This window comes from Trichomonas vaginalis, chromosome I (assembly GCF_026262505.1).
Source record: "Trichomonas vaginalis G3 chromosome I, whole genome shotgun sequence".
NCBI classification, from domain to species: Eukaryota; Parabasalia; order Trichomonadida; family Trichomonadidae; genus Trichomonas; species Trichomonas vaginalis.
The window spans coordinates 8,978,976-9,001,810 of NC_067203.1; the positions used below are offsets into that span (position 1 = coordinate 8,978,976).

At 33.6% G+C, this 22,835-nt stretch overlaps 11 protein-coding genes and 4 pseudogenes across 15 annotated transcripts, besides 1 other annotated feature; 9 read left to right on the forward strand and 6 right to left on the reverse strand.

The window, feature by feature from the left end:
- Positions 1-31: 31 nt before the first annotated feature.
- On the forward strand, positions 32-1,375 carry TVAGG3_0954970 (uncharacterized protein; the record flags this gene model as incomplete). Its single annotated transcript, XM_001316038.1, has 1 exon — positions 32-1,375. The coding sequence occupies one exon, from the start codon at positions 32-34 to the stop codon at positions 1,373-1,375; it is 1,344 nt and encodes a 447-aa protein (XP_001316073.1).
- Positions 1,376-1,841: 466 nt separating this feature from the next.
- TVAGG3_0954980 (uncharacterized protein) lies at positions 1,842-2,882 on the forward strand (the record flags this gene model as incomplete). The annotated part of the gene is made up of 1 exon (XM_001316037.1): positions 1,842-2,882. The coding sequence occupies one exon, from the start codon at positions 1,842-1,844 to the stop codon at positions 2,880-2,882; it is 1,041 nt and encodes a 346-aa protein (XP_001316072.1).
- Positions 2,883-5,289: 2,407 nt separating this feature from the next.
- Positions 5,290-5,651, forward strand: TVAGG3_0954990 (annotated as a pseudogene). Its single transcript has one exon. A coding segment is annotated over exon 1 (362 nt).
- Positions 5,652-5,669: 18 nt separating this feature from the next.
- TVAGG3_0955000 (serine threonine-protein phosphatase family) lies at positions 5,670-5,912 on the forward strand (the record flags this gene model as incomplete). The annotated part of the gene is made up of 1 exon (XM_051253329.1): positions 5,670-5,912. The coding sequence occupies one exon, from the start codon at positions 5,670-5,672 to the stop codon at positions 5,910-5,912; it is 243 nt and encodes an 80-aa protein (XP_051078903.1).
- A 4-nt stretch (positions 5,913-5,916) lies between these two features.
- TVAGG3_0955010 (uncharacterized protein) lies at positions 5,917-6,501 on the reverse strand (the record flags this gene model as incomplete). Its single annotated transcript, XM_051253330.1, has 1 exon — positions 5,917-6,501. One exon carries the CDS (start codon positions 6,499-6,501, stop codon positions 5,917-5,919), a length of 585 nt encoding a protein of 194 aa, XP_051078904.1.
- Positions 6,502-7,215: 714 nt separating this feature from the next.
- Positions 7,216-22,827: a mobile genetic element.
- TVAGG3_0955030 (uncharacterized protein) lies at positions 8,384-9,343 on the reverse strand (the record flags this gene model as incomplete). The annotated part of the gene is made up of 1 exon (XM_051253331.1): positions 8,384-9,343. The coding sequence occupies one exon, from the start codon at positions 9,341-9,343 to the stop codon at positions 8,384-8,386; it is 960 nt and encodes a 319-aa protein (XP_051078905.1).
- Positions 9,361-9,762, forward strand: TVAGG3_0955040 (uncharacterized protein; the record flags this gene model as incomplete). The annotated part of the gene is made up of 1 exon (XM_051253332.1): positions 9,361-9,762. One exon carries the CDS (start codon positions 9,361-9,363, stop codon positions 9,760-9,762), a length of 402 nt encoding a protein of 133 aa, XP_051078906.1.
- Positions 9,954-10,536, forward strand: TVAGG3_0955050 (annotated as a pseudogene). Its single transcript has one exon. A coding segment is annotated over exon 1 (583 nt).
- TVAGG3_0955060 (uncharacterized protein) lies at positions 12,280-12,942 on the forward strand (the record flags this gene model as incomplete). The annotated part of the gene is made up of 1 exon (XM_051253333.1): positions 12,280-12,942. One exon carries the CDS (start codon positions 12,280-12,282, stop codon positions 12,940-12,942), a length of 663 nt encoding a protein of 220 aa, XP_051078907.1.
- On the forward strand, positions 13,107-13,823 carry TVAGG3_0955070 (organellar and viral DNA polymerase type B; the record flags this gene model as incomplete). The annotated part of the gene is made up of 1 exon (XM_051253334.1): positions 13,107-13,823. A coding segment is annotated over one exon (717 nt), but the record flags the coding sequence as incomplete, so codon positions are not given.
- TVAGG3_0955080 lies at positions 15,130-15,968 on the forward strand (annotated as a pseudogene). The gene has a single exon. A coding segment is annotated over exon 1 (839 nt).
- On the reverse strand, positions 16,450-17,321 carry TVAGG3_0955090 (annotated as a pseudogene). Its single transcript has one exon. A coding segment is annotated over exon 1 (872 nt).
- Positions 17,842-18,261, reverse strand: TVAGG3_0955100 (protein of unknown function, DUF4108 family; the record flags this gene model as incomplete). The annotated part of the gene is made up of 1 exon (XM_051253335.1): positions 17,842-18,261. One exon carries the CDS (start codon positions 18,259-18,261, stop codon positions 17,842-17,844), a length of 420 nt encoding a protein of 139 aa, XP_051078909.1.
- Positions 18,301-18,732, reverse strand: TVAGG3_0955110 (Poxvirus D5 protein-like family; the record flags this gene model as incomplete). The annotated part of the gene is made up of 1 exon (XM_051253336.1): positions 18,301-18,732. The coding sequence occupies one exon, from the start codon at positions 18,730-18,732 to the stop codon at positions 18,301-18,303; it is 432 nt and encodes a 143-aa protein (XP_051078910.1).
- Positions 20,366-20,899, reverse strand: TVAGG3_0955120 (protein of unknown function, DUF4106 family; the record flags this gene model as incomplete). Its single annotated transcript, XM_051253337.1, has 1 exon — positions 20,366-20,899. The coding sequence occupies one exon, from the start codon at positions 20,897-20,899 to the stop codon at positions 20,366-20,368; it is 534 nt and encodes a 177-aa protein (XP_051078911.1).
- Positions 22,828-22,835: the final 8 nt, after the last annotated feature.

The following is a 22,835-nucleotide window of genomic DNA, read 5'->3' on the forward strand; positions in this document are numbered from 1 at the left end:
TTACCATTATTATAAAGTTTCTAGTTCATAAATGTATAAAGAAAATGAAGATTTGGATGAGATGAAATCGATTACCCCGATACATGTAAAGTCGGAGAACGAATTATCAGTAGAAATGTTTTCTTTCAACTTCTCAATAGAATTTATTGAACAAGAATGCACAAAAATTCACAATCATTTTATTAACGGACAATTTGATAGCATATCACAGATATTATCCGAACTAATAGAAATATTTGATTCATCAGAATCAAAATTTAAGCATTTAAAGATTGATTTTTCAGAAATAAATCAAATTTATCTTCAATTTCAAATTCCGGTAGTACTTGAACAATTGTTAGTGACAACATATCAACCAATAGCAATAAAGTTCATCAGTAGTTCATTAAATATGTCACTTAGCACATTAGAAAGCTTACATATTTTATTCTCAAAGTTATGGGATATATTTATCGAATGCGAAGATGAAGATCTAACAATACTATGCATAGACATTATAACCAAATCAATAAATAGTGAATTTCCAATTGATAATTTTCCTTTAGAAGATTTTTGTGCAAAAATATCAGATACACCACAAATATCACATAGAATTCTAGATTTTTACTTAAAACTTACTCAAACATTCCCTAACAATCTCAAATTAGCGGATTTTGTTTTACCAAGTATTATGGACGTAAAAGATTATCTTTCAACACCAGCAACATTCGAGATTCTCCATATAATATACAAAAATTTTGAAAATCTTAGACAAATTCTTAGAAATGCGTATTTTCTTCCAATCTTTCAAGTTATTGATCAGCGACAGCCTTTAGCATATAATGCTTTTCATTTTATGGCTTCTGTTATTGATCAAACCACTCACGAAGAAATCTCAGAAAGTATCAGATTAGATGACATTTTGGGGTTAACAAATGACTCAGATGAGGCAACTATTGAAGTCCTTGACTTTCTGATTACATGGTTTGATGATTATCTTAATGAAATAGGAGAATCTGAAGAATTAGAGTGTATTCTCAGAGGAACTATCGATTCGTCCTCAATACCACTTGTAATGTCTGGTATTAAGCTATTACTAATGAGGTCCACGCTTACTCATACAAGTTTTTGGATTTTTACAGATTTATGTACTAATATTTCAAAAATGATGGATATTGATTCTGCTGAGTTCCAAAATAACTTTTTGGGACTATTTGATATATCATTAGATTCAGTTAATAACGAAAATATTCAATTTGTAAGAGAATGCGTTAATTTTGACGAAGTCATGGAACAATTTGAGGAATCAGACCAAATATTTTCAGAAAATCAAGAATTGTATTCTGTTATCCTAGAAAATATGACAAAATTTATAAATGAAGCAATTCACATATAAAACAAGATAATCTGAATCTTAAATTATAAGATATACGCCTCATTTGTGCTTCTAGAGCATATGTTCATCCATAATTATCTTTAATCGTCCAAAATAATATTTGTAATTTTATTATTCGGAAAAATGCGTTTTTTCGTAGTAAAAATATAACATTTATTCAAGAATGGTGTAAAATATAATAAATACATCTTGATTATGATTTATTTTCAGAATTTCAAAGATAATTTTCATCTTTAACAATAATGAAAACCAAGTTGAGTGCTTCCTAGGCACTACACCATAAATTTCTAATATGGGGAACAGTTTTTATGGAAATTGATTCTCATTCAATTTCGAAAAAACCTAAATTTAGCTAAATACAGTAAAAATTATTGTGTTTGAATTACGTACTGCTAGTTATTTCCATATAAATAGCACTTTGATTTTTGGACGTTATTTTGTTATTTACAATTCCATTCACAAAAGAATGAGTTTGAAGAACACTCCTAACTCATCTAAGACCAACATTGTGGTCATTAATGAGAGTGGGACAACTACGCCTCTTTTGAAAACAAAGAGGACTTCAAGTCAAGCTCAATCAAAAAGAGATGATACATCTCAGTACGATCAAATAGCGCAAAGACTTATTGATGGTGGGGATGTACACGAAGTCAACCCATCTCAAGTAACTGATGTAATGTGTGCACTTAGACGCGCAAAGAAAAATGCAGAAAATAAATCTGATTACGATACGTTACGTAATATTGAAAAAATTACCGCAGATTTACAGTTAGCATCAGGTGCATCACAATATGACTCTGTTCAAAAAGAAAAAATCGATAATCTCAAGAAAAAACTTTCAGATGTCAAATCAGAATACGAGAAATCCCGCAAAAAGCGCGAACAAGTATACAATTCGTTAATGGAAGAGAAAATCAAAGCATTTCAAGACCTCGAAAAAGTCCAAAATGCAGAACTTGACAAATTAGATAAACAATATGATCAAAGTGAAGCACCACCTCCCAAATTCCGTAAATTATCACCAGAATTGATACAATTAAAGCATATCGAAGAAAAACTTAAAGGTACAGGCAGATATGACCAAGCTGTTCAACTTCGAGAAGAAAGAGAGGCTCTAACAGAATATGAACTTGCTGTTAAGCGTAATGAATGGTATAATGAATGGAGAATTCAAAGAGAAAAATTAACAGCAAAACATGACCAGCAAAAGCAAGTTTTACAAGAACGATATGAATTTAAATGGGCTCGAATCGAACCCGAGTACGAAAAGAAGTTCTCTTACTTCGATAAAGTTATTTCTCATTTAGAATCAAGTCTTCGTTCTCAAAAGGCTCTTAGAAAGGAAGCAAAGGATGAGAGTAAATCAATAATCAATCAGACTCAAAATAGAAGTTTACCTGAGCTAAGTTCTAGATCTTCTTCAAGATCATCCGCTTTATCAAGGATTATTACTGTGAGTGGTACAAAAACATATACTAGACCTAATACACAAGCCAGAAGGCATTAATTATTTTTGTTCGTATATTTTATTTTTAATTGTTTACTTAAATCTTATATATATTCATTCGAGATATTTATTTAACCGTTAAAACACTCAATTTTTGACTTTCGAAACTCAAAATTGGGAATAGGCATCTCAAAATCTTCAATCGAAATAAGAATCAAAATTTATAGGGCTTGAAACTATTAATAAGTATATAAAAGTACCCATCTCTAATATGTAAAAAAAAAAAAAAAAAAAAAAAAAAAAAAAAAAAAAAAAAAGGTAGCGGGGCTTCCAGGCACTTCGTGCCTTCTAGCCCTGAGGATGAATGAGTATAATGAAGTTTTTTTTTCTTGGGGTGACCTTCCAGGCACTTCGTGCCTTCTAGCCCACATAAATGAAGTTTTTATTCGGAGGTCTTCCAGGAGCTTTTCACAAATTATATATGTTTTCATGTTTTGTCAAGACTTCTTCGTAAATGTTTTGTCAAGACTTCTTCGTAAATGTTTTGTCAAGACTTCTTCGTAAATGTTTTGTCAAGACTTCTTCGTAATGAGTGTAAAGGACCCAAAAATAATGTTTAGGTGAAGAGGTGAGATTTCACCTGTTTTTTCACCTCTTTTTTCACCTCGTGAATTTGTCATGATTTCATCGTAAAGACTTTGTCATGATTTCATCGTAAAGACTTTGTCAAGACTTCATCGTAAAGACTTTGTCAAGACTTCATCGTAAAGACTTTGTCAAGACTTCATCGTAAATGTTTTGTCAAGACTTCTTCGTAAATGTTTTGTCAAGACTTCTTCGTAAATGTTTTGTCAAACATGAACGTAAATGTTTTGTCAAGACTTCTTCGTAACGAGTGTAAATGAACCAAAAATAATGTTTAGGTGAAGAGGTGAGATTTCACCTGTTTTTTCACCTAATTTTTCACCCGTTGAATTTTCATGAAATTTACACCAAAAATATACTACTAGGGTCATTTACGAAGAAATCTCAACAAAGTCTTTACGATGAAATCTTGACAAAACATAGACAAGAAAGTTCATGAGAAATTAGATGAAGAAGTCTTAACAAAGTCTTTACGAAGAAATTCATGAAAATTCAAGAGGTGAGAAATGAGGTGAAAAAAGAGGTGAAATCTCACCTCTTCACCTAAAATATATTTTTGGGTCATTTACACTCATTTACGAAGAAATCTCAACAAAGTCTTTACGAAGAAGTCTTAACAAAGTCTTTACGAAGAAGTCTTAACAAAGTCTTTACGAAGAAATTCATGAAAATTCAACGGGTGAGAAATGAGGTGAGAAAACAGGTGACATCTCACCTCATATGTCCTTACTGAAAAAGTATGTGTTCCATCTGAAGTTCTTATATACGGGTCTTCCAGGAGCTTTTCACAAATTATATATGTTTTCATGTTTTGTCACTTTTCTGTCACTTTTCAGGGAAAAACATTTTTATTATTATATATAAATGAATTTTACAAAACCACCGTTACCGTTCTTTGGAAATAAGAGTAGATGTAAAGATATTCTATTGAGAGAACTTAAGAAACTACCGAATGGTCTAACATTTGTAGATTTGTTCGGTGGAAGTTTCTATATATCCCATTTGTGCCATACAATATTCCCAGACTCAAAGATTATATGCAATGACTTCGACAACTATATGGACCGTCTCAAACATATACCAGACACAAACAAAATATTGAAAGAGTTAAAAGAAAAGATACCTATAGGCAAGATGGAACGTATACCATTAGATAAGAAAAATACTGTCAGAGAGGTTTTGAAAAAAGCAGAATATATAGACTGGGATAGTATATCTGCTAGACTATTATATAGTGGTTCTATAAGAGTTCATGACATTGAAACACTTATGTCAAAAGTTTTATATCTTAACTATACAAATGTTTTCAAAGAGGACATAGAAAAATATATTGAGGGTATAGAGTTTGTGAGATGTCATTGGACAGAGTTGTATGAAAAATATAAAGACAAGGAAAATGTTTTCTTTATAGTGGACCCACCGTTCTATAACACATGGGATTTTCAATACCAAGTAGACTGGACTTTGAGAGACTCTTTAGAAACTTTAGACGTTTTACATAACCATCCATGCTTTTACTTTACATCCGATAAAAGTGGTTTGGAAACCGTTATGAGATGGTTAGAGGACATACATGACTATGAGTTTATATATGACAAGATAGAATATGAGAGAGGTCCTATAAACCGGAGAAAGTGTCATAACAAAGAAATTTTATTAGTAAGTAAATGTGGTTTGAAATAGGACTACTTGTTTTAGGTTTTTTCCATTGTGTCATTTATTTATTTGACGTGGCAGAAAAGTACAGAGAATATGAAGATGAACCAATGCCTGCAAATGTTCAGTATATGTACTCGTAAGAGATATTTTTATCTAATATTAAATGGACGCACAGAACTTAGCGAATGCACAGCAACCTGGACAACCAAACCCAGAGAATATTCCAAATGAAGTTAGAATACAAACTGCAATGGCAAACTATGGTCAAGTGCCAACAGATGTACAAATGCAAACTGCCATGTCAAATGACGCTGCGTTAGGTTTGCCACCATGGTATGCAAATATGAGATGGAAAGAGTTTTATACAAACCCTGAAGTGGGATATAAACAACTTTATGCAGATGACGCGAACACAGGAGTTGACCCAGAATATGTTTCTACCAGAGGAGAAACAGAATGTATGAGCTCCAGTTAAAGAATGCTATGGAACTCAACAGGAAACGTAAGAGACTAGGCGGACATTAGATTTTTACATATAGTAAAATGGGTTTCTTCAGTAAGATAGGAAACTTCTTTCGAAATGTTGGAAGAGGTATATGGAATGGAATAAAAACCGTAGGAAGAGGAATTTGGAACGGTGTCAAAAATATTGGTAAAAGGGTAGGTCAGTTCGTTGGTATTATACCTAAAGACCCTGAACCAGAAGAACAAGCTCCTGTTATACAACAGCCTGAACCTGCACCACAGTCTAGTTGGCAACCAAATCCAACACCTCAACCGTATTAAAAAATTATATTTTTACCGTTCGATAGTAGTTGTATATGAAACTAAGTTCTAAGTAAAACGCATGGTATAATGGAATTATTCTTTTTCTTCCATCTGTAGTAAACCATACTTGAAAGTCTGAAATACTTCCACTTGGTGGTTCGTATAACTTTGTAGGTTTTTCGTAAAAGTCATTTGCCAAGCATAAGAAAGAGTTTTGGGCGCCAGAAAATGAAGCATGAACAATAATAGCAGCTGGGTCGAAAACATCTTTAAATAAATATGGTTCATCTCTTGCATATCGACTGTAAATATTTGCTAAAGGAAGTTCGACTTTCTGATTTAACATTCTTTGCAAATAATACCATGACATTGCAGTGAATTCTGTATATATTTGTTCGTCTTTCTTTGGATTGTCTTCGTAGATTTGAAATGACACTTGTGAATTTTGTTTGTCATATACAATTCTCACATAAAGTGTGCTCTCGGTATTTGCATATTCATCAGCATATTTTGCATAACATGAATTTATTTTATCTTCTATATTTTTTAACGCAGTCTGTAGAGAAGATGAAAGGTCAACTTGTATTAGCTCAATTTCTTCCCACATTTTTCGTTTCCCTTCAGATATATAATCTATATGAAACCTTACAATAAATGGAAAACTTTTATCTTCTACAGACACAAACTTCATTCTACGAAAGCCAATAGCTTTTGTGACAGATGGGTCTCTTAGCCATCTCAATGGGTAGTCAAAACGATAGCCTTCATGCTTTACGGTCTCTGTCTCAAACTTTTGACCGACATTCGTAAAAAGTTCATCTAATGGTTTAGTTGTAGCAACTCTTGAATTTTCTTTTTCTATTGAAAGCATATTTTATCTAGAATAAAAATGTCAAATGAAACAGCGTCTATGAGAGAAATACAACACAACCGACAACTCATTTTGCAAGCTCTAAATAAGAACACAACAAACTTTTCAAACTATTCTAAGATATCTGAGTCATTGAAAGAAGGAAACTTAAAACTGACATTAAACCCAATGACAGATGAGTTTCTGTTTCAAGACAAGAAGAACAATACTGTCTGTATAAATCCAACAAAAGGAACTTTAAACGAGAAACCTATAAATGAACTTCTTTTGAAAGCAGATATTGACAACAAAGCTGACAAAGAGTATGTAGACGATGCAATAGCAAAAGAAGAAGAAAGAGCTAACAATGCTTATGCAACAAAAGAACATACTCATCCTGAACTAGCAGACAAAACATATGTTGACAATAAAATGTCAAGTGAAGTGACAAGAGCTGAAAACGAATATTCTAAAAAGACTCATACACATTCTATATCTGAAATAACAGACTTACAAGAAACCTTAAACAGGAAAAGTGCCGTTGGACATACACATACATCTTCTGAAATAACAGACTTAAACGTTAGCCTTGAAAAGAAAGCAGATAAAACATATGTCAATGAAATATACCAAAGTTTAGTTGGAACAAAAAATATTGAAACTATTGTTGGTGACTTTTCTGTCAATGAAGAAAAAAATATTTTAGATGGGAGTTTGTACAGTCCTTAAGAAATGGTATACGGTATAAACTCATTCCGAAAAATAACAATGAAATGTATGTAAGCTATAAAAAGAACGATGGTACACAAGTTAAAGTTCCATTAGACAACAACTGCTACTTAAACTTATATGGAGACGAACAAAAGAAATATTTAAGAGTTTATGAAATGACAGATATGACATTGCCTGACCCAGCTCCAGCACCATATTATTATGACTATGGAGATGACGTCAGAACACCACATGTAGATGAACAAAAGCTAACATTATATTTAGATTTTTATAGATATAAAAGATATAATGCAATAGAAAAAACGAGAATAGTATACTATTATGAAGATGACAGAAATAAATATTATAGTCAAGACTTTACCTACCCTGAAAACATAAGATTATATTATAAAAAATATTCTGACACAAACCAGAAGAAACCTGAAATAGTTGCACTATATTTTAAGTTCAAAAGAGACAATCCTATAATATCTCATATGTTTGATTTAATGAACCCAGTAGGTTCTATTTATACATCTATGGAAGCAAGAGGTCCTCAAGTAATGTTTGGTGTTGGTGCATGGGAACAAATAGTCGACAGGTTTTTGTATTGTGCAAACTCTTCAAAGGAAACAGGTGGAAGTAAAACGATTTCAGGTGAAAATTTACCTGCACACAGTCACTACATAGATTTAAGTACATCTCAAGCAGGTTGGCATAAGCATAGATATTGGGATTGGTCAGGAATGACAAAAGGTAAAGGATATGATGTTAAAGACGACGTTAAGTTTGCTATAAATTGTTACTGGAGTGACACTCAGGGAGAAGGAAACCATACACATTTCGTTTCAGGATATACGCAAACAACGGGACAAAGTAAAGAATACATGCCACCTTACATGACAGTTTACGCATGGTATAGAATTGCTTAGTCGTCATTTTCAACTTCTTTAGCATATTCGTCAGGAGTTGTCTTATATTTGTTAGGAACTGTCTTTGAAAGTATACCACCTTGAACTTTGACAAGTTTGAAACGAGGTCTGACAATAGTAGTTTTATCTTCTGCTTGCAGTGTGTACATTTTGCCATGTTTGCCTAAAACTTCATAATATTCTCTTGTATACTTTCTTCTATTTTTACGAACACGAATATGAGTACCTGTCGAGTTCCCATTGTTGTCATAGTCAATAGTATTTTCATATGGGTCGCGTTTAGGTATTTCTATTTTTACTTTGTCACCTTTCTTAAGTTTGAAGCCTGGCATTCTTTCTTGTTTGTCTCTTTTGACTAAACTATTAAATATATAGTCTTTCTCTAAGTCAGGGTTGTTTTTCATTTCTTCGGGGGAGTGGTTTCCCAAACCTTTTTGTTTACGGCTATTGTAAATATTTAAAACTTGTCTCATCTTTGCCATGGAGAAGTGTCTATATTTGTCGTCATATGACATTTCATCTACCTCACCACCTTGTGGTTGATTTAAGTCTCTTAAGATTTTTATACAACTGTCAATGACACCAAGAGCAGAATGGTTTTGGTCGACAATGAAATATTGGTTTACATTTTTTGAACGCAGATAGTTTTTTACATCATCTGATTTGAAAGAACTTTCACAGTCAGATGTCAGTTTTGTTGGATGGTATTTGTCAACGAATATTGTCAAAGCAGTTTTCACATCTAAAATATTTTTGGACTGTAATGGTATGGCTTCACAGTATCTTGTGTTTTGACCGACAAATATTAGCCAGTATGGTGGTCCATCTTCTCTATACCTCGGAATGTTTTCCAAGATATCCATAAACCAAGCATTTGGTGTTGAACTAAAGATTTTTACCATGAGTGCTTTCTTTGTCGCTTTAGAAACATAGGGGTCCTTGTTTGGATTCGTCATTTTTTAACCCATAAGAAATGGGTTTATTTGGCGCATTAGCAGGAGTTGCATCCAGATTTTTACCCGCAGTGGGAACAATAGCCAGAGGTGTATTTGGAGTTGGAAGGAAGATTTTGAGTACATTAGGTATACTTAAAGAGAAAGCACAACCTATTATACAAACTGTACAGAAAGGTTGGGAGGTAGCACGAGATGCAGCAAATCTTATTCCAAATCCTGAAACAAGAGGAAAAGTTCAAGGATGGATGGACAATGTAGGAAGACAAGCAGGAAACTATTATAACAAAGCAAATGACTACTATAACCAAGCAGGACACTATATGGACCAAGGTGAAAGATTCTTTAACAGAGGATATAACCATGCACAACAATGGGTAAACAATAACCAACCTCAACCGCCTCAAACGTGGGGAATGTAAAGTTTTTTACTGAGATGAAATGAACAATACAGCATTGAGACAAATGGTTCAAGATGGATTTGTCGGCTTCCAGCAGTTACACAACCACGTGTTTGTCAAGTCCTCCCTATACCTCAGGAAGTTTTAGACCGACTTAAAAAACCTAAACAACCAGTTGAAAACAAACAAACTAAAATTTTTACTGAGATGAAATGACCGAAGAAGTTGAAACGGTAGATTTGACACCACAAACAAAAGTTCAGAACCATTGTCAAAACCTGTCAAAGAACTTACAGATGAAGAGAAAAATTCAATAATAGAAAGTGCCAGGTCTGGAAATACAAACCCTAACTACAAAGTCACTTTTCATAGAAATGGAACGGCTAGTATCTCAAAAAAGAAACAGACTCTCACAAATAAAATATTGAAGTCTGAAGGAGCTTTCGAGACAACAATGGAAAAGTTTACTTCACTGACCAACAGTTCATTATAGAACATCTCATTGACTTAGAGTCGAAATATTCTAAACTTTACAACAAACACAAAAAGTTGAAAGGAAAACAAAAACAAATGGCATATGATATTTATGAAGATGTTGACGACACAACTGTTCCTGCAAGTGAAGTAAAGTCAGAGGAACCGAAAAGTGACGAAAAACAGATAGAAGAAGAGAAACCAAAAACTGAAGATAAACCAAAACCAAAGTTTAGTTTCCAAACTAAACCAAGTCAACCTTCATTAGCTGGTATGGGTTGGCGTCAAAGACTTTTGGCAGCAGGTGGCTATGTTAAGTAAAGAAAAAACATTTTTTATTTTTATTTGAAATGTACGCTGAGTTTGTTGGAGAAGACCGTTGGGAAACTTGTTTGTTAGATGAGAAATATGAAATGGCATACTATTTTAAAACAATATATTTTTTCAAAAAAACATTTTTTTATTTTATTTGAAATGTACGCTGAGTTTGTTGGAGAAGACCGTTGGGAAACTTGTTTGTTAGATGAGAAATATGAAATTCACTGTTGTGAGTCATTTGAAGTCAGAAACAAAAAGACAAAAAGAGTTTTAAGCGAATGGGAGGGAAATGACGGATATGCTATGATGAGGATGGGTGGAAAAAACTATTTTAAACATGTTGTCATTGCAACTCATTTTATACCGAACCCTAACAATTTACCTTTTGTAGACCATATAAACCGTATAAGAAACGACAATAGACTTGAAAACTTGCGTTGGGTCACTTGTTCTGAAAACAATAAGAACAAAGGCAAATTTGGAGATATTGTATTCGAATTTGTCGACGAACTAGAAGATGAAACAATTGAAATTACAGACTATGGCAAGCATACGTTTGAATTTTACTACTATAGCGAAGAACAAGACTCTTTCTACTTTTATACCGGCGTAAACTATAGGAAATTACAAGTATGTTTTACTAAGGAAGACTATGCTTATGTAAACGCTAGAGATACAGATGGAAAACACGTTCGAATATTTCTTAACAAATTCAAGAAGCTATATGGCATACCATTTTAAAACAGTATATTTTTACATATATTAAATGCTTCAGGTTGAAAAACAAAGAACAAAAGTAGCTCGACCTCAAAACAAGCATTTTATGAGCTTACAAAGGGTGTTATGAATGAATTCAGCAACATACATCCTGACCTCGTTCATTTTGTTGCTAAATTCAGTAAAAATATATTTTAGGTGAAGTGGTGACATCTCACCCGTTTTCTCACCTGTTTTCTCACCTCATGAATTTTCATGAATTTCTTCGTAAATGTTTTGTCAAACATGAACGTAAATGTTTTGTCAAGACTTCATCGTATATGTTTTGTCAAGACTTCTTCGTAAATGTTTTCTCACCTCATGAATTTTCATGATTTCATCGTAAATGTTTTGTCGAAACTTCTTCATCGTAAATGCTTTGTCAAGATTTCATCGTAAATGCTTTGTCATGACTTCTTCGTAAATGAGTGTAAATGACCAAAAATAATGTTTAGGTGAAGAGGTGACATCTCACCCGTTTTCTCACCTCTTTTCTCACCTGTTTTCTCACCCGTTGAATTTTCATGAATTTTGTGCTGAATTCGACAAAAATGAGTTTTTGGTTGAAAAAAGAGGTGGAGCCAAAAGTGGCTCGACCTCAAAACAAGCATTTTGTGAAGAATATACCAACCCGCGGAAAACAGCGGGTTGCTTTTTATACAAAGTTCACCCGTTGAATTTGTCATGAATTTCCTTAAGATAGAAAAAAATATATTTTAGGCGACCAGGTCACTCGGTCACTCGGTCACTCGGTCACTCGGTCATTTTAACTTCTCTGAAAAAGTGTGACAACATGACATTTTGACAACAACACAGGAAATAGATTCATCGTATATTTTTTGTTAAGACTTCATCGTAAATGTTTTGTCAAGACTTCTTCATCGTATATGTTTTGTCGAGATTTTTATCGTTGTGGTCCGACGGTTAAGCCACAAACGAATGTCCGACGTCCCACCAAAAATAATTTTTTTATTTTATTGTAAGAACAGTATGACAGTCGAAGCAAAAACGTTCACGAACAAATCTAATGGCGAAACATTCACAAAAGGCACTTACAACGGTATTGAAGTCTTACGTAGAGACAAGGATGGTTATATTAACGCAACAAATATGTGTCAGCAGTTTAGGAAAGACTTTAGAAGGTTGTTGGAAAATAAGTCCTGGGAAGAGTATTTTGAGGCATTTTGTGAAGAATATACCAACCCGCGGAAAACAGCGGGTTGCTTTTTATACAAAGTTCATGCAGGAATTCCTGATGAAATCAAACAGGTTAGAGGAACGTATGTAGACCCAAGACTTGTAAACTATATAGCAATGTGGGCTTCTCCAAAATATTGTATAGCAGTTGGAAAAATTCTGGACTCCATAGACAAGAAAGTTCATGAGAAATTAGATGAAGAAGAACTTGAAGATACAGCAGAGAATGCAAAACCTTTGTTCGAAGAAGAAGTTAGAAAAATGCATGAAAAACAAATAGAACATGAACGTGAGATATGTTCTGGTTATAGAGACTCTCCATACGAACTAGACCAATGGGAACAAGAAGATTTAAAGAGAGAATTTAGAGAATATGAACTCGCTAAGATAGCATTTGAAGCTGCAGAAAAGAAGTTAAAAGTTTGGGGTCGTTTTGTACAAAAATATTGTGAGTAAATGAACCATTTTTTTCGACAAAAATATATTTTAGGTGAAGAGGTGAGATGTCACCCGTTTTCTCACCTGTTTTCTCACCCGTTGGATTTTCATGAATTTCCTTAAGATAAAAAATATATTTTAGTTTTTTATAAAATATTTTTTTTTATTTTTATTGTAAGAACATGTTAGCAACAACAGCACCAAACTCGTTAGTCATGAATCCTACGTCAATGTTAGTAGAGATGAAAAGCTTCATTCCTTCTTCATATACTTTCGAAACAGAAATCCAGAAGATAAAGCAAGAACTTCTCCAAGGAGATTTAGACTGTAGTGCGAAAGATGAAACAAATGAAGAATATCTTTATGAAATGCAGGATATTATTGACCATTTACCTAAACTTCCTGAAATACAACAACAAAAGCTTACTATTCCTGAATTCGATGAAATAGAAGTGAAACCAACTGACTCGGTAGAAATAAAGAAGTTCATACGTAAGGTAAATTATGAATTCCTTGGTTTTCATTGCAACCACAAAGTCATGGACAAAGACTGCGATATGGTATATAAGAACATCTCTGACATATATAAATCGGAGGAGTTTAAGACCTACGACAACTTTGTTTCGTTAGTTGCAAAATGTGTATGGCAGATAAGAGATAAAGATAAAAGAGGTAAAGTATGGAACGAACAGATAAAACCAGCAACTTTTGAGTTAAAGAAAACCATTGACGCCTTAGTCATACTTGCAGGTTTTATTTCAATGTACAATGCAAAAATGAACCCGCAATGTTCAAAATGTAAAGCAGCAATGAAGAAATATAACTACTCCGTCAAAGAGATAGAAAGAATGAGAAACGACTATGCAGATTTAAAGAAAGAAGCAGAAAAGCCAGCAGAAAATAAAATGGATATGTTAGCATTTCTGAACAAAAACTATCCAACAGCAGACGATTTCCTTCTATCTGATGTCAAGAAGAAGTATAAAGAAACTTTCGGTATCGTTAAAACATTTGACATACTAAAAGAAGAAATAGAAGCTACGAAATTGTTTAGAATTTCAAATATACATCGTACAATTCATGTAAAACGCTTATAAAATAACTGAGGTGAGAAAAGAGGTGAGAAAACGGGTGAGATGTCACCTCTTCACCTAAAATATATTTTTGGGTCATTTACGCTCATTACGAAGAAGTCTTGACAAAACATTTACGATGAAATCATGAAAATTCATGTACGAAGAAGTCTTGACAAAACATGTACGATGAAATCATGAAAATTCATGAGGTGAAAAATTAGGTGAAAAAACAGGTGAAATCTCACCTCTTCACCTAAAATATATTTTTATTGAATTCAGCAACAAAAATCTGAGTAAAATGGCATATGCTTGCTTCCCTCGGAAAACCGAGAGAAGGGATTCCGTATGAAATTCATGAATTTCCTTAAGACAGAAAAAATAACGCTAGTTTTTTTAAAATATTTTTTTTATTTTGTATGTAAGAACAGGAAATGACAAACACTGAGTTTGAAACAGTTAAAAAGATAGACAATGAGACCAAAGTGGTTAGAATTGGTGATTTAAACGTAAGATACTCAAAGAAATACAACAAATATTCTTTGTCAGACATTTTAACACTATCTGAAAAGAAAACATCCCACGACTGGGTTAGAAATGCTTCTACTCAGAAAATTTGACAAAAAATCCTGAGCTTATGATATCGGTAAGATTCTATGGAACAAAACATATCTTATAGACAAAAGTCTTATACAATAGTTTTTTATGGTTAGACCCAGTTGTTGGATATAACTTCATAACTTATGGTTCATTCGATACGGAACGTTGCAGTGAAGGCTTACTTTACATCGTTCAGAAACCGAAGGACTTCAATACAAAAAGATATAAGATAGGAAGAACATATAATATAACTCAAAGATATGACAGTATAGTCAATAGAGTCAAGGTTGTGTTTGTTAACGATATGAGAGCTGCTGAAACAAACTACTTGAAAAGTTTGAGAAAATGTATGGTGCTCCCACGAAAGGTAAAGAAACGTTTGAAGTAGATGAGATAGGTAAAGCTATAAAATTATTTGACGAAGTTGCTGAAAAATACATGTAAAGCGTTTATTTTTGGTCTTTTGTGAAAGTCAGAAAATAACGCTAATTTTTTATAAAATATTTTTTTTATCCGGAATATAAGGACAGATATGTCAACATCAGAGAACACAACAACAGTTATAGTCCATGAAGCTATAAATGAAGAATACGAGTGGGTTCAGTTTAACAAACAGTTACGTCTCATTCGTTCGGTCAAAGACGATATGTACCATGCAAAAGTATTTTGACAGCATGTTTTGCTCCAGATACTAAGAAACCACAAGACTGGTTTAGGAACCAAAGCACACAAGAATTTTTGAGCGAAGCACAGCGAGACATACTTTTTTCTGAAAATCGTGAAGAACAGCGAGTAAGTAAAAAATCTTACTCGCCTAAAACTCATGAAAATCGTGAAAATTTGCCAAATGGTTTGAGAGGTTGGTATGTACATAGACTTCTTGTAAATGCTGTTGCAATGTGGGCTTCACCTCGTTATGCTTGGTATGTTTGTAAACTTCTTGACGAAATTCATAGACAAGAACGTGAAGAGCTAGAGAACAAGCTTGAAGCAAAAGACAAAAACATACAGAAAAGAATACCACGTTCGGTACCAAAAGGAAAGGAAAAGAACTATAAGTATATGATTTATACTGAAGAGATGGAAAATGAAGAAGACAGAGATATGGTTATGTTGCATTTAGTCAGAAGAAACAACAAAAGCTTTTACGACCTTGCTAAGATTTACAAATCTGACAGAAATTGGTTCTATCGCGAAAACTTACCGATTTCAATGACACCGAATGAAGATGTGAAACAAATAGTTCAAGATACGTTACCTCAAACACACTATGATATTAAAGGTTGTACAATACTTACCTTCAAAGAAGACTTGCCATTGTTAAAGGAAAAAATAACAGAGTATTTTGACAACTTCAAACAAGCAGAGTAGATGAGCCATTTATTTTTGGTCTTGACTTCAGATGGCTCAGGTAGCTCTAGATGGTAAATTGGCTTGTCAAATCCTTCTGGCATTCCGAGTCCTTCCTTCTGGCATTCCGAGTCCTTCCTTCCGACAAGAAAAAAATTTCCCGACAACTGGAAAAAAATTTCCCGACAACTGGAAAAAAATTTCCTGTTGTTCGTCCGTAAACCATTCAAATTTTCGAAAATTGAGAACTTTTTGGTCGAACTTCAGAAAAAGTTTTTCCTTCAGACAGGAAAAAAATTTCCCGACAACTGGAAAAGTTTTTCCTTCCGACATTCCGAGTCCTTCCTTCCGACATTCCGAGTCCTTCCTTCCGACATTCCGAGTCCTTCCTTCCGACAGGACACAAACGGATGACTGACGTACCTCTTCCTGAATGTCTTCCAAAGCCAGAAGAACCGACAGCCCCAGCACCACAACAGACTAAGACTAAACTCTTTATTTTTTACGCTTGACTTTTTACAATTTGAACTTTGTTCGCGTAGATGTGAATTCTGAAAGAAGTATGAGGGTCTTGTATGACTTTGTACTTCTCCCATAGTTCATATCTGTCAAACTTACCTGCCATGGACTCTTTCATAAGTTCCATGAAATCGTCTTCGGACAATCCGGGGAAAAGTATGATATCAGTAAGTATTCTTTTAACATCCTTACTTAAACTCTTTGCTGTCTGTACACATATTACGACTGAGATGTTAAAGTGTCTGAGCTTCTTAAGAATTCGACACATATCTTGTTCTCTATTCTTAAGCAAAGGATGAGAAGCAAAGTCATCTAAGATAAGAAGACACCTATGAGGGTAAGTCTTCCAATCGTAAGATTGCAATTTCTTCGAAATGTATTCTATCTCTTTCTGTTTGTTTCTGAAGTGTTTCTTCTCTAATATTCTTTGCATTTCCTCATTTGGGTCTTTAAACTTAGAATTTATATACTCATTTATAGCATTGTACTTCAAAACTCTTCTTTGGTACTTCTTTATCCAATCTAACAACTCAGAGTCTTTTATAGATACTAACTTAGACTTCTTTATAATATCTTTGAACGAATTTACGGTTTGGTCAAATTGACCAGAAGTACTACAATAACAACTAACTCATAGAATGGGTTCTTCTCATCTAGTTCTTGTTGTTGTGCAGCCATTTTAAGATAAGTGAAAGTCTTACCCGACCCAGGTGGTGCAATTAGACCTGTTATACCATTCTGAGCAAATAAGAAACTTGTCATGTATAGGCTTATCTGAGCATTTTCTAAACTTCCTCTTGTTTGTTTAAAACATTCTCAAATTTTTGTCAATGTCAGCAAACTTTTTTCTAACATATTTTTAGAAAAATTAAAATTTTTATCTTTTTGAAAATGTCTAGCGATTTCGCTAATCTATATTCGAGACAAGCTTTTCGACAGCAAAACATCTGTCGACCATAAAATCTTACATAGTGTAAACAAGAAAGGTGAATTTGTTCTAAAGTTCTGTTTCTGGGAATATGACAAGAACCATAAAACATTAAGCAGAGCAGTCTTAAAAATTTGTCAATGACAGACTTGTTGACAGAGATGACACCGATTGGAAGATGAAGTCCAACAAAAGTTCTTAGAATGCAAAGAAGACACATGCGCCGTTCTTGAAGATGAAATAGAAAACAGAATAGATGAGCTATTAAAGGACAAAGAACTTTTACATAAATATGGTTGCGCCAAATTTGACATAACTCCACCAGAGAAGAAGAAGAAGAGAGAAAAGAAAGAAAAAAAGTAGAAGAAAAGAAAGTAGAAGAGAAGAAAGAACCTGAACCAGTTCCAGAGAAGGTGAGATATGACATGTAAAAATAAAATTTTATTTTTAGAACATTTCTGGGTCAATGTCAATGTTCTCTTCCTCTTTAGGAGCAAACACTGGCTTAGACTCTAAAATCTTTTTACCCAATTTACCTTGAACTTCAACTATCTTAGACTCATAATATTCATAGTCGTCTGCTTTCTTTGGTTCATAAGGTATAACAAGTTTGTATGCTTTGCCTTCTTTAAGGTTTGAGAACTTTCTGTCAAAATTTTCTTTGACTGCTAACAAACCTTCTATGTCTAAGTCTTCAAATTTCGCACCATTTTTAGTCACAATAGCAAACTTAACTGGTTCGATGTTCCAAACTTTGCTGAATGAAGACTTTTCAAAATGGTAGAAGTAAACATTCAAATATGCGAATGGAGCTAACTTATCTTTGACTTCTGTCATGTACTTATTTACTGAGATGAATTTCGTCATCTTTTCTATCGGATAAAAAAAAAATATTTTTTTTAAAATTTACTCAGAAAAATTTTTCTTTGTATATACGCCGTTCTGAACATCTAAAAGACTTTTGACATTTGCCAAGAATGTTCGTTTAGACGCTGCCATATAACCATATTCTTGACAATATTGTTTATACGAATCGTACAATGACCTTTCATCTAAACACTCAAAGTCAGTTTCATCTATGAACAGTTCATATACACTCTTGTTTGCTTCTAACAATGTTTGTCTTTCTTCGGTATGTGGAATTTGTCTTGGATTGAACTTAGAAATATCTAATGTCATGAAATATGAGAACAAGTGGTTGTAAAAGTCAGATGTCAAAGTTTCTGCTAAGTCGTCAAAATATTCTGTATCTTGCATATGAGAATCTGACGTTCTGACAACTACATATCTTCTGTCAGAACTTTCTAACTTCATCGGAACAGCATTGTTTGAAACCATAATGAAGTTTGCAACATTCTCACAAACTCTTTGGTCTTTATACTTTCTTTCAACAACTCCAACTTTGTCTGTTATAAGACTCTTCAAAGCATCTGAGTTTAAAACTTTTGTTGTATCTATACTTTGAAGTTCATTGCAAACTATAAGTTTCATATTCTCTATTGAGGAGTTAAACTTGCCACAGATGTTTTCTAAGTTTGTCATATTAGGGTTCGAATAACCTTCTAACAGTTTGCACAAAATATCTGTAAAGAATGTGTTCTTACCTGTTCCTTGTTTTCCAATTATAATGAGAGCAGTTTCATTTTTAGCACTTGGATGTTGTAAGATGTTTGCAAACCAACATAAGATATACTCATAAACCTTTTCGTTTCCATTGCATATAATTTCTTTGACATGGTCTAACCAAGCTTCTATAATATTTTCTTTCCATTCTACTTGTTCATATTTATATCCAGTGAAGATAGAATAGAAGTTTGGAGAAGGTGTATAAAACTTTATACCACGAACTGAAAAATCTTCAAGTTTTGACAATAAGATATCCCAAGCATCTAACATCTTCATGCCAACTTGTACGACTTTTATTTTCTTAAGTTTCTGTCTACATTCTTGTTCTGAAACTATTGTTGCTCTTGGTTTGTTAAAGACAACATCCCATTCTTTCATAACATAACATTCTGGGGCAGAGTCAACATAAATGACTAAACGTTTCAAATTCTCGACTGCTTTGTTATAGTCTCGAAATGGACACATATTTCTGAATGCTTGGAAGTCATAAAAATCTGAAACATCTATTCTGTACATTTTTATAAAAATAAAAAAATTATTTTTTTTTATTCTTGACTTTGTTGTTGCATTTGTTGCATTTGTTGTTCTTGAGCTATTTGTTGTTGAAGTTGTTCTTGTAATACAATACTTTCACCAGTTGCATCTTCCAATTCGAAACTTTCTGCCGTCATTGACAAATACATAGGACATAAAAGTTTTACAGGAACAAAGTTTGCGTCAACTAATGTCAAGTTATACTTGCCAAAGTGTTTGAGTTCACTAAGGTTGAAAATTCTGCATTCGAATGAACAATAGGCAAACCAGCAGAGAAAGTATTGTTTATACGCATAAGTATCTTTTGGTCATAATAGTTTCTGTCGACATTCGAATAACACTTTGAACCTAAGTTTGAAACAATATATAAGATTGGTGTGCTTAATGTCAATGGAATAGACATTCCTTGTATGACACCTTTTCCTGTTATAGGAAACTGTTGGTAGTAAAAACCAGAAATAAGTTTTGTATTATAGCTCATATCGTTTATAGTAAACTCAGTCGGACATCCAAACATAATGAAACCTGCTCTAGTTGCAGCACATGTTACATCCGTCCTTAAAGTATTAAATAAGTCAACAAAACCTGTTGGTGGTATATCTGAGTAAGTATCTTCAAAGGAGTATTTTTTACCATTCACAACAATAAAATCTTCTGGTGTCAAAAGAGCAAAACAAGCTTTAGTCGTCATTGTGTTTAAGGTTAGTTTACAATATCGTCCTTGAGGACTTTGTAAGTTTGTTGTTATAGAATTATATGACTCAGGGTTTTTAGTCGTAATAGTATAAACCATATATCTTCTGCCATTTACTTAGCAAATAAATTTTAATGAAATGTTGTGGTCGTCAAATATTTTTATGACGTCTGGGAAACTATATTTTAAGTTCAACGTTTCACCTCCTTTCATAACGTATATCTTGTCAATGACATTATATGAAACACCACAGCAAGCAATGTCGGGTTCTATTTCTTTGATGTTTATATCGTCTGCCTCTGTCAAAAGTTTCAATAGTTCTTTCAAAACTTCACGAGGTGCAATGACATATGAGTTCACTTTTACAGGGTTGTGTTCGACCAAGTTTAACATTATACCTAAAGCTTGACAAATCTTCTCCTGAGTTTTAAGTTTGTCTTTAAGTTGCTTGTAGTCATTTCGAATATCTGCAACAGAACTTAAGTCTCTGCTAACTTCAGGGTATGTTGGTTCTTTTACAGGAACAATTGTTATACCATCTTCATCTTCGTATGGTTTCCCCACTTCAACATCTCTTTCTTTGACATTGACAACAACACTTTGACTGTTTGTTTGAGTTGGTGAATTTAACTTCACATCTGCCACCGCCATTAAACCTTTTGAAACACTCACGCTTCTATTTTTCGGAAATGACATTTTACTTAGAATAAAAAGATGGACGTATTTGAGTATCTCTTCGAATTGAAGCAAAACAAAGTTTACACACACAAACAATACAAGTTCATTGACAGAGTAGTTCTTTACACAAACAATGGAAAATGTTATAGAATAGCAGTCTTTGCTGAACCAAAATATTTTCATAAAGCAAAGAAAGTTGGTATAACCGAGATGGTGAAAGTTCTTGAAGCAGACAAAAATATACAACAAAACTGACCGATATTTCTAAAGGAAAGTTTATCTTACAAATTTTATGTCAAAACTGGCGTACTGTCAATATTTGACGGAGAGAAGTCAGTTCAAGAACAACTTACTGACCTGCTGCCAAAATCTGCTCGATGGAAGCTGTCGTTATGCCAATCTGAGGAGCCCCAGCAGGTTTCATCGAACGAATCTTCAAAAGAGCATCTTCCGTGAAAAGTGCTATTGGTTTGTAAACTTCTTTGCTCTCAGTTCATCTGGACCGTCTCTGTCACCAGTATATTGTATTTGTACAGTACCAACAGTTGAAATACCACCCATAAAGTCTTCTGAGTCAGCAAATGGAATGCCAAGCCAAAAGTTTGAACGGTCTCCATTTGTATATTGAGTTTTTTGACCTCCTGTATGAGTCCATACTTTCACATATGGCATAATAGAACTTTGCATTTCAGGGTTAATGGTTGTTGTGAAGTTGTTGTTAAAGTTCATAGCATCTAATGTCAAGTTGTATGACCTCATATCCTCAACTGTAGAATATTCTTCTCTTGGATAGTATTTGCCATCTATGTTTATATGGTATTTAATACCAGGGTTGTAGAAGCAAGAATAGTCATTTATAGTTCGTCTGAACAGTACAAACATAGTATCTGCATGTTTCATTGCAGTTGTTAAAGCAATATCTGTTCTTGCACCTGGGTCAGCACTTTGGTTTCCAACTTCACCTGCAAAGTCTTTGACAGATATTTGGTGTATAGGGAACATAAGTGGAACTGCAATATATTTGGCAGCTAAAGCATTTGAAATATCTGGGTCCAACATATAGACTGCAAGTCTGCTTCTATTCTCTTGCATTCAAATTTTCGCATGTGAACTTAACTGGGTCCCAAGCATCTCCAGCAGCATTGAAATAATAGTTTACTTCAGTGTTGAGGTTTGAGAAACCAAAGTCTAAGTCAACTTTGTTTTTGCAAAAGTCGGCGAATGACGTTTTATTTGTTCCCACTACGTCTGTAAGAGTGAATGGGTCTTGCGTTGGTGCAATGACTAAGTTATTTTTGCTTGGAGTAAGTTCGATAGAAATTTTTCCTGCCCAGTTTGGCAAGTATCTTAAAAAACCTGAAGATGAGGAAAGATGACAAAGGAACTCTAAGTTTCAGTTTTACTTTGGTTACTGCTGCTGCAGTTTGTCCAGAAAGGTTAACATAAACTCCTGGAACGTTAGGGTCAAGTCTTCTTATTTTCTCAATGGTGGCATACTGGTCTGTTTGTTCTCTAGCTTGTGGTTGTACTGAGTTTCTCAAAGCGAACCATTCATAGTTTGCCCATGTTACTGTTTGAACTAAGTCAGAGTTAGAATATATCTTATATCCCATGAAAACTTCTGGAGCATATTGGTATCCGACATAGAAAATTCCATTGCAACCTTTCTTGTCAGACAACTTGGCAGAAGGTTTTATTTCAATGTCTTGTTCCACGTATAAGAAAGAGTTGTCAATAGAAATTATATGAAACCTGTCGCAAGCAATATCTACTGTTGTTGAAGAACCTTCTCCAAACTCACCTACGTTTCCATAAGAAACAGCAGTTGTATATTCGTAAGTTCCAGGAACTATTTCTGACCTTCTAATGGCATTGTCGCATTCGTTATACCATTCGGAAACATTTCCAT